Here is a 9095-nt window from a genome sequence, read left to right as displayed (position 1 = left end):
GTCGTGTGTGTGTGTGTGTGTGTGTGTGTGTGTGTGTGTGTGTGTGTGTGTGTGTGTGTGTGTGTGTGTGTGTGTGTGTGTGCTCTGTCGTGTGTCAGTCGTTTGTTGCATGCAAGTGTTTCGTGTGTGTTATGTGTGTTTGCGTGTTGATGTAACTTGTCTGGGTATGTGCTCGGAAGGCGACAAGGCGTTAAGAGGCCAGGTTATATCGTTACGCTTCAAACTGCATGCGTGTGGTGTTGCACGTTTGCGCGATGCGCTGTGCACCACAGTCACGTTGAGCAGTACACCAGGACTAAGGGTAACATGGGGCAAGCAAGCAACGGCGAGAGGGAAGAGTAGCAGGTAGCGCGCCCGTGCACACGATTCATAAAAACACACACACGCATACACACACATGCACACACACACACACACACTCACACACACACACACACACAGACACAGCCACTTCCTCTCACTCAAGACAGCGGGTCTTGGTGAGAATGTTGACGAACCAGTCTGGATCCATCATCATGTGGTTGTGCGGCACATCAAACTTCATGGCCGTCCAGTCGCTACTGTTGGACCACTTGTCATGGTACCTGTCAAAGTAGAACGCGGGAAATCCAGACGCACGCAGATAGACCTTGTTTGGCACGTCCAGCCACCGCCCATCGAGCTGCACGGGCTGCTGGAAGCACTTGAGCGGCATCGGCCTGAGGTGGCGGTTCGCCCAGTCCAAGATGGGCCCGCGCAGGCCATGGTGCTCGGCAGATGTGGGTGGAATCGTGCCGCCCTCGCCCTCTGCCGGGATGGCAAGCTGCACGACCTGGTCTGAGGCTGCGGTCGTGGCGCTGCGGATGGTGAGCGCAGACTGGCCGGAGTCAGGGGTGTATGCGTCGAGGAAGAAGAGATTCGAGATGCGGCTGGCCAGGCGATCCGCCACTGCCGTCACCACCATGCCGCCGTAGCTGTGGCCCACCAAGGTGATGTCTCGCAGCTCCTCCGTCTCAATCAGGTTGCAGACGTCGGAAATGTGCGTGTTCAGGGTCGTGTTGCGGTCCAGGAGGTGGGATCTGCTGCCCAATCCTGTCAAGCACGGGGTGAAGACGCGGTGGTGTCCCAGCACATGGAGGCGCTGTGCCACATCTCGCCAGCACCACCCGCCATACCATGCGCCGTGTACAAGCACCACAGCCCGTTTCGCGCTCACTGCACAACCAAACAAACCGCAAGTTGGCATGCATGAGCTGGCTGTGTGTTCATGTGTTGTGTACGTTTGTGTATGTTTGTATAAGTGCGTTTGTGTATGTTTGTGTGCGTGTGTGTGTGTGTTTACGTGTGGGTGGGTGATACAACAAGTCGTAACGGGACAAACACACAGACAGACAGACAGACAGACAGACAGACAGACAGACAGACAGACAGACAGACAGACAGACAGACAGACAGACAGACAGACAGACAGACAGACAGACAGACAGACAGACACACGCACACACATACACACATACACACACACACACACGCACACACACACAGCAGACGCTCACTGCTTGCTTGCTGTGTCCTGTAGACAAATGGCTGTCATGTTAACACTTTTCTACAACTGCCGCCGCCACCAGATATGGCCGATGAAGGAGTGAAGCGGGACGAGAAGGGGTTTGCCATCCCCGCTGGCTTGCCCGGGAAAGTGAAACCCGTGGTGGTGAAGCGGCCCGTGGCTTCCACAGCAGAGGGAAGCAAAAGCAAAGGAGAGAGCAGCAACAACAGCAACAGCAGCGGTGGTAGCACCAGTGCAGATGTCGTGGACAAGGAGAAGCAACAGCAACCAGAAGTGGACCACAGTGGCACACCCTCCTCTGCGGCATCTTCGCAACCCGGCTCTGCTGAAGCAGCGTCCCCAGCAGCGTCCCCGTCTTCAACCTCTGCAGCAGCGTCCAGCCCAAACAAGGCTGACAAAGGCCCACCAGGTCGTGATGAGATCTACACAGCCCCAGAGTGGAGCCGAGTTCCCACAGCTGACTACAAACTCGAGGTCAGCCATAGATTGCATCGTGTTCATACACACACACAAACATATGCACCTGACGCGTGCTGGCTGTCAAGCTCATCTTTGAATCTGCGTGCTCTCACGCCTTGTCGGCAGGTTCTTAAAGGCGGGCGCATCATTGACACAATCGACATCTCAAAGAAGCCGTTGTGAGCTTTGCATGAGCGCTGATGGTGGCCGCATGTACGCGCGCGTATGCGCGCGTGCGTGCGTGTGTGTGTATGCGTGTGTGTGTGTATGCGTGTGTGTGTATGCGTGTGTGTGTATGCGTGTGTGTGTATGCGTGTGTGTGTATGCGTGTGTGCGTGTGTGTGTATGCGTGTGTGTGTATACGTGTGTGTGTATGCGTGTGTGTGTGTGTGCGTGCGTGTATGTGCGTGCGTGTGCGTGCATACGTGTGATTTCGTGATCGATAGGCGTGAATGGTATGTGTTTTCCTCTCCGCCTGCATGTTGTCTGTGACGTCAGTTGTGAGCGGTCGGCAGCAGCCTCACCGACAGTCACATCTCATACACGTGTGTATGTGTATGTGTATGTGTATGTGTGTGCACGTGCGCGTACATGTATGTGTGTGTGTGTGTGCGTGTGTGTGTCCGTTAGCTATATTGTTGGTCGGGCACCCATCTGCGACATCCAGGCCGAGCACCCGTCCATCTCGCGGTGCCACACCGTCTTGCAGCATGGTGATGACGGTGAGTGGCATCATCATAGGCGGCAGGCGTTGTACGCCCAAGTTCCTCGTCTCCTTTGGCCTTTCCTTGCTCGTACCAAAAACACACACACACACACATTCACACACACATGCACGCGTGCGTGAAGACTGATCGATTCTGTGTTGTATCCCTTGTCCAGGCTTTGTGTATGCGTACGACCTCAACAGCACGCACGGAACCAAACTGAACAAGACCAAGATGCCGCCAAAGTATGTTGTCAAATGCCAGAACCTCATCTTCCCCAACCTGGCACATGTACTTGCGTGGCGTGCTTGCGTGGCATATGTGTGCGTGAGAGAGAAGGACAGTATCAGCTGCACCTGCGGGCTCATACATGCACACAATCACACGCGTACATGTGTGCAGGCGGTATTACCGGTTTCGCATCGGGCAAATGCTGCGCTTTGGTGCCAGGTGGGCATACAATGCGCGCATGGCCTTGACGCGTGTATACGTGGGCTTTCGTGCGTATGCGTGTGTATTGCCCCACTTGCTGGAACGCCCCTCTTACCTTACTCATCACCACCATCACCACTGCTGCCATCACCATCGTCACCAGCACGCGGCTGTACATCCTGTCGGGCCCTGAGGAGCTTGAGGCGCAGGAGAGCGCCCGTCTCGAAACACAGGAAGACGCAAGTCAGTGCACATCCGGGCATGCGCTGTGTTGTGTGTGCGCGTGTGTGTGCATATGTTGTGTGTGCATATGTTGTGTGTTTGCATATGTTGTGCGTGTTCGTGTGTGTGTGTGTGTAAGAATGGGTGGGTGGGCTGGAAGATAGCGCTGTGTGATGTGAGCACTTTGCCCATTCTCCCCTGCATTCACGATGCTTGTGATGGCTGCAATTGCGCGTTTGTGTGTGCGTGTGTGTGTGCGTGTGTGTGTGTGTGTGTGTGTGTGTGTGTGTGTGTGTGTGTGTGTGTGTGTGTGTGTGTGTGTGTGTGTGTGTGTGTGTGTGTGTGTGTGTGTGTGTGCGTGTGTGTGCCCAGTCCGTGAGCGCCAGGCGAAGAAGCTCGAGGACGCCCTCAAGGCGCGCGACCAGGGCGTCACCTGGTGAGTGCACACACACACACACACATATGAACCGCGGTGATGTGGTGTTCGTAGATGTGTGTGTGTGTGCGTGTGTGTGTGTTCGGTGTGCGCCATGTCGTTCACAGATATATGAACATGCTGAGATTAACGCGCGGTGATGACCATCAAATTCCACCTGCGCATGGCAGGGGTGTGGATGAGAGCGAACCAGAAGACACAGACACAGCCGGCGGCGACGCTGGTGCGTGGTAGCGCCGACGTGTGTGTGTGTATGTGTGTGTGTGTGTGTACGTGAGTGTGCGTCAAGGCGTGATTGCGCGTGTATTTGCGCGTGCGTGTATTGGCGCCTTGCATCTTGTGCTCTTCGTTTGACACTGTACACTTCTGTGCCCCACTGCCGTGTACCCACTCATTCACATATCCACGAACGTGTGTTCCCTCACATGCAGATGTTTTAGCGGCAATTGCAAAGAACATTGAAACACACGGCCCCGACTTTGACCAGAAGGCGTTTTATCGCAAGGTGCCATCAGTGTGTCGCCACTTCCCGTTGCACAATGACACACGCACACACACATTAACACAAACTCATGCACACATCTGCGCAAATGCATTACGCCTCAATTGTACATGTGCGTGTGTGTGTGGTGTGTGTGGTGTGTGTGTGTGTGTGTGTGTGTGTGTGTGTGTGTGTGTGTGTGTGTGTGTGTGTGTGTGTGTGTGTGTGTGTGTGTGCAGGACCCACAGCGGGCGCTGAAACACTATCTGACCCAAGTTGGAGAGGACCTCGAGTTTGAGTTTGATCAGATGCAGATGGGACGCACCAGGTGGTGACGCTGTTCGTGTGTGCGTGTGTGTGTGGTGTGTGTGGTGTGTGTGGTGTGGGTGTGGGTGTGTGTGTGTGTGCATGTGCATGTGAGTGTTTGTGTGTGAGGAGCCAACGATGCGCTGGGGGTGATTAGATGCGATGACAACAAAACGTGTGCACGTGCTGATCAACCATGAAAGGATTCACATGTCGTAACTGTCGCGCACGTGCATGATGTGACCAGGGAATATGTTGCGACGATTGAACTGCCAATTTACGACGTCAACGGCCGTGGCATGAAGATATCAGGGCAAGGTTAGCAGTGAATGTTGGGGGGGGGGAAGAGATAAGCAAGATGGAGTGAGGCGCTTGGGCTTCGTATGTGCCCGCGTTTTGTCATAACCATGTACACACATGCAAATGCACATTTGTGTGTGTATTGTGTGTTTACATGCGCGCTTGCATGCATGTACATGCCCTTTTCTCGTGTGTGTGTGTGTGTGTGCACCACAGGTGAGCGGAAGAAGGAAGCCATGGAGAGCTGTTGTCTCAACGCGTGTCGTGCACTCGACGCAAAGAATCTTCTCAGAGACACACAGAGGTGAGGCTCTTTCGCACCCGCAGCTGTCACGTTCGCGGACACACACACACACACACACACACACACACGCACGCACACACAATCACCCTCATATTCTTGCTCCCTGTGTGCAGTGCGCGGAAGTTTGATGACGACGATGACGACGTCTACGGCGGAGACGACGACAACGACGAGTTTTACGATCGCACCGGCGACGTGCAGCGCAAACGAGTTCGTACCGCGACGCAGCGTGGGTGATGTGTTGGTGGCGTGATTGCAGTGCGTAAGCGTGGTATGCTCGGTTTTTGCTTGCATTGTTTGGGCTATGAAACAGCGAGTGGGCCGATGTGCGTGCATTTGTGTGCGTGCATTTGTGTTCAATATGTGCTGATCCACGCTCTCCACCCCAAAACTACCACGACGCAACCCCTCCCCTTTTCAAATTGTGTCATCGCCATCAATGCTGGCAGGCGAAGCGGCAGCAGCGGTCCGGCGCTGTGGGATCGCAGAAAGACGTGCAAACAGCGGAGACCCTCGAGGCAAAGAAGGTGTGACCGGTGTGTGTGTGTGTGTGTGTGTGTGTGTGTGTGTGTGTGTGTGTGTGTGTGTGTGTGTGTGTGTGTGTGTGTGTGTGTGTGTGTGTGTGTGTGTGTGTGCACATGGCGTCTGTGCATCCTCTGTCGTAGGCAGCTATGCCGTGCCTGCTTCAGATGTGTGAAAGAATTCGTCAACACACACGCATACCCATTCACGTACACGTACGTGCCATGTATCAACCATATGTGTGTGTTTGTGTGCACACTGGCAGTCGTCGCTGGAGGCTCAGATATCGAATCTGGAGACGGAGATTGAAGCGCTGGAGAAGACACTTGGTTCGTTGCTCTTCACTTTGCACTTGTGTGTGTCGGGGGAGGGGAGTGGTGTTACACATTTGCTCGTTGACTTAATCCCTCTCCAATCACTCACACACACACACACACACACACACACACACACACACACACACACACACACACACACACACGACACACGACACACGACACACACACACACACGCACGCACACACACACACACGCACACGCACACGCACACACACGACACACGCACAGCTGATCAGGAAGAGGAAGGGCTAGACGAGGTTGACAGCTATGTGAAGGGCTTGCAGGCCAAGACAACAAAGTCCAAGATCAAGAAGATGCGGAAGGAAGTGGATCAACTGCAGATGGATCTCAAGCAAACACAACAACTCCTCAAGTTTCTCAGGCCATCCCTCTCTTCCACAACATAGCAGCCTGCCACCTGCTGATTCGAGTAAACGTCGCATTGAACAAGCGCCTATGCCTGCTCATCAGACTTGGGCCGAGGTGAGGGAAGCGAGTCAAGGAGGAAGCGAGAGAGAGACACAGAGACAGAGACAGAGACAGAGAGACAGACATGCACACAACATGCAGTCCTGCGTCGTTCCTGTGATGATTTTCATTAAATTTCTACAATCGCATCGCGGGTCATGGCAGATGACGAAGAGCGGCAGCGGCTGTTGCAGCCAAACAATGATGATGGTGATGGTGATGATGATGCAGGTGATGATGGCGGTGGAGGGTTTGTTGCTTCGGCCTCTGTGAATGCAAGCAAAGCCGATGTTGAGAAGCAGAGAAGTGGTGGTGATGATGGTGGCGGCAATGGCAATGGCAACGGCGACGATGACAATGGTGAGTCTTGGAGTGTCGCCGGTGAGACGCGAACGATTCTGCTGCTGTCCCTGCCCATCTTTGTGGCAGTGTGCTCTTGGGTGGGCATGAAGGTGACCGACACAGCCGTGCTCGGCCACGTCGGCACAGACTACCTGTCAGCAGCATCGCTATCGGACATCTACACAACTGCGACGGCTTTCCTCATCGGCGGTCGTGTCCTGTCCACGTTTTGCGGCCAGGCGTGGGGTGCCAAGAACTACCGCCTCGTCGGCATTTGGCTCAACGTCTCGCTGGTCATTGTCGGCCTCTTTGCCATTCCCGTCATCATATCGTGGAACCTGACCACGTATGTGCTGGAGGCCTTCCACAAAACGGGGCCCATCAACCGTAACGCCAGCCTGTACTCAGGCATCCTGTCTGCGTCCATCCCAGCCCAGGTGACATTTACCCAGGTGTCCTCGTACTTCCAGGCGCAGCAGATTGTGCGGCCGGGCGTCGTTGTAGCGGTCATCTCCTTTGCGTACAACCTGCTCATGAACATCTTCCTCGTCCTCGGTGTGGGTATCAAAGGCTTCAGTGGTGTGGGTTTCATTGGTTGCCCGCTCGTCACCGCCAGTGCCCAGTGGCTGCAGGCCTTCCTCCTCATCGGCATCTACATCTTGTGGAAGAAACTCCATCGCCCGACATGGTTCGGCTTCCACTGGCATGAGGTCACATGGAAGCGATGCAAGCGCTACCTTGCCCTGTACTTGCCTGCCATTCTCATGTACGGGTCTGAGTTTTGGCGCATGGATCTCATCGGCGTCCTTGCCGCCTCTCTTGGAGACACCGATGTCGCCGCATTCAACGCATCCTACAAGGTGTGTGTGTGTGTGTGTATGTGTGTGTGTGTGTGTGTGCTTGTGTGTGCTTGTGTGCATGTGCGTACGCTTTGCATTGCTTGTGCTGTTTTTGCACTCCTGTGGGGTCATCCCTGTGTCTCTGCGGTTCTGTGTGTGAACATTCCGTGTCACGTGGGCGTGCCATCCTGTCCTGGAACCATCGCCATCCGCACTGCCCCCACATCCCTTCTAAATGCTCATGCCCTGATTACCGCTCGTGCACAGATTATCTATATTGTGCATCAGTTCTCTGTGGCCATCGGGCAGGCCACCAGCATCCGCACAGGTGAGCTCCAACCACCAAGTGCTTTTTGTTTGACAATGGCTTGGTGCTGCTGTGAACTGAAGGCGGGGTTTTCGCTTTGATTTTGAACATGCGCACAACGCTCATTCACACACACACACATACACACACACACACACACACACACACACACACACACACACACACACACACGCGCGCGCACACACACACGCACACACACGCACGCACACACGCACGCACACACGCACGCACACACACACACACACATACACACACACGCACACACACACACACAAACTCACACACAAATTCACTCATGCATGTCCATGGTGCCAAGGCATCCATCTTGGTGCAGCACAGGGGAAAAGGGCGTTTTACGCAACGTGGATGGGAACGCTGCTTGCAGGCATCACGTCGTTCTCGCTGGCAACGCTGGTGTTCTTCATCCCAAAGCAGATTGGGTCCATCTTCACTGCTGACGAGACGGTGCTTGATCTCTTCTACGACATCCGCCTCTTCCTCGCCATCACCATCTTCACCATGTCCATCTCGGATACCATGGAGGCTATCATGGTGGCGCAGGGCAGGACGCGGGCCGTTGCCATCAGCACCACCATCGCCTCGTGGGGTGTGCACGTCCCAGCGTCCTTCCTCCTCGTCCACTATTGGGAGCGCAGCATGCGCGGGCTGTATCTTGGCGTTGCCCTGGGCTACTCTGCGCTCACCCTCATCTGCGTCGGCGTGATCATGGCGTCCAAGTGGGACAAGCTGGTCGTGGAGGCCCTTGCGCGGTCCGAAGCAAAGAAGCACGTGAACACTGATGGCGGTGGTGGTGGTGGTGTAGAGGGGGAGGATGAAGATCGTGTGACTGTACAGGGTGCCATCAACGGCTATGGTGACGACGACGACGACGATGACGACGATGAATGGGAGGAGCGTCGGCCGCTGTTGCGATCTGATGATTCGCAGGTGCAGGACATTGGGGCCGTCAGTCCGGCAGCGGCAAGTCGCATCTCCGTCTCCATCGAGGGCAGCGCTTGAGGTCCCGGACTTGTTTGAGAGAGAGGGGGGGGGGGGGGGCTTGA

General features: G+C 55.0%; 4 protein-coding genes across 4 annotated transcripts in view; 3 read left to right on the top strand and 1 right to left on the bottom strand.

Annotated features, from left to right (window-relative positions):
* The window catches only part of PTSG_01164 (uncharacterized protein), a gene marked incomplete at its 3' end in the record, with an annotated part of 1019 nt that extends 720 nt beyond the window's left edge, over positions 1–299 (top strand). The window contains exon 2 of the mRNA XM_004997076.1: positions 286–299. Coding sequence (XP_004997133.1) covers positions 286–299 — 14 coding nt within the window. The remainder of the gene's footprint in view (positions 1–285) is intronic.
* PTSG_01163 (esterase) lies at positions 197–1573 on the bottom strand (the record flags this gene model as incomplete). The annotated part of the gene is made up of 2 exons (XM_004997075.1): positions 197–1194; positions 1561–1573. 2 exons carry the CDS (start codon positions 1571–1573, stop codon positions 458–460), a joined length of 750 nt encoding a protein of 249 aa, XP_004997132.1. The 3' UTR covers positions 197–457.
* A 24-nt stretch (positions 1574–1597) lies between these two features.
* Positions 1598–6551, top strand: PTSG_01162 (uncharacterized protein). Its single transcript, XM_004997074.1, has 16 exons — positions 1598–2020; positions 2132–2184; positions 2636–2727; positions 2888–2957; positions 3115–3162; positions 3308–3387; positions 3739–3802; positions 3973–4025; positions 4234–4307; positions 4523–4611; positions 4837–4907; positions 5106–5193; positions 5307–5403; positions 5643–5720; positions 5981–6044; positions 6283–6551. The coding sequence occupies exons 1-16, from the start codon at positions 1610–1612 to the stop codon at positions 6459–6461; spliced, it is 1611 nt and encodes a 536-aa protein (XP_004997131.1). The 5' UTR covers positions 1598–1609; the 3' UTR covers positions 6462–6551.
* A 119-nt stretch (positions 6552–6670) lies between these two features.
* On the top strand, positions 6671–9095 carry PTSG_01161 (uncharacterized protein). Its single transcript, XM_004997073.1, has 3 exons — positions 6671–7724; positions 7971–8031; positions 8348–9095. The coding sequence occupies exons 1-3, from the start codon at positions 6681–6683 to the stop codon at positions 9049–9051; spliced, it is 1809 nt and encodes a 602-aa protein (XP_004997130.1). The 5' UTR covers positions 6671–6680; the 3' UTR covers positions 9052–9095.

This window comes from Salpingoeca rosetta (assembly GCF_000188695.1).
Source record: "Salpingoeca rosetta unplaced genomic scaffold supercont1.4, whole genome shotgun sequence".
NCBI classification, from domain to species: domain Eukaryota; class Choanoflagellata; order Craspedida; family Salpingoecidae; genus Salpingoeca; species Salpingoeca rosetta.
This window is presented reverse-complemented; position numbering and strand designations above follow the sequence as displayed.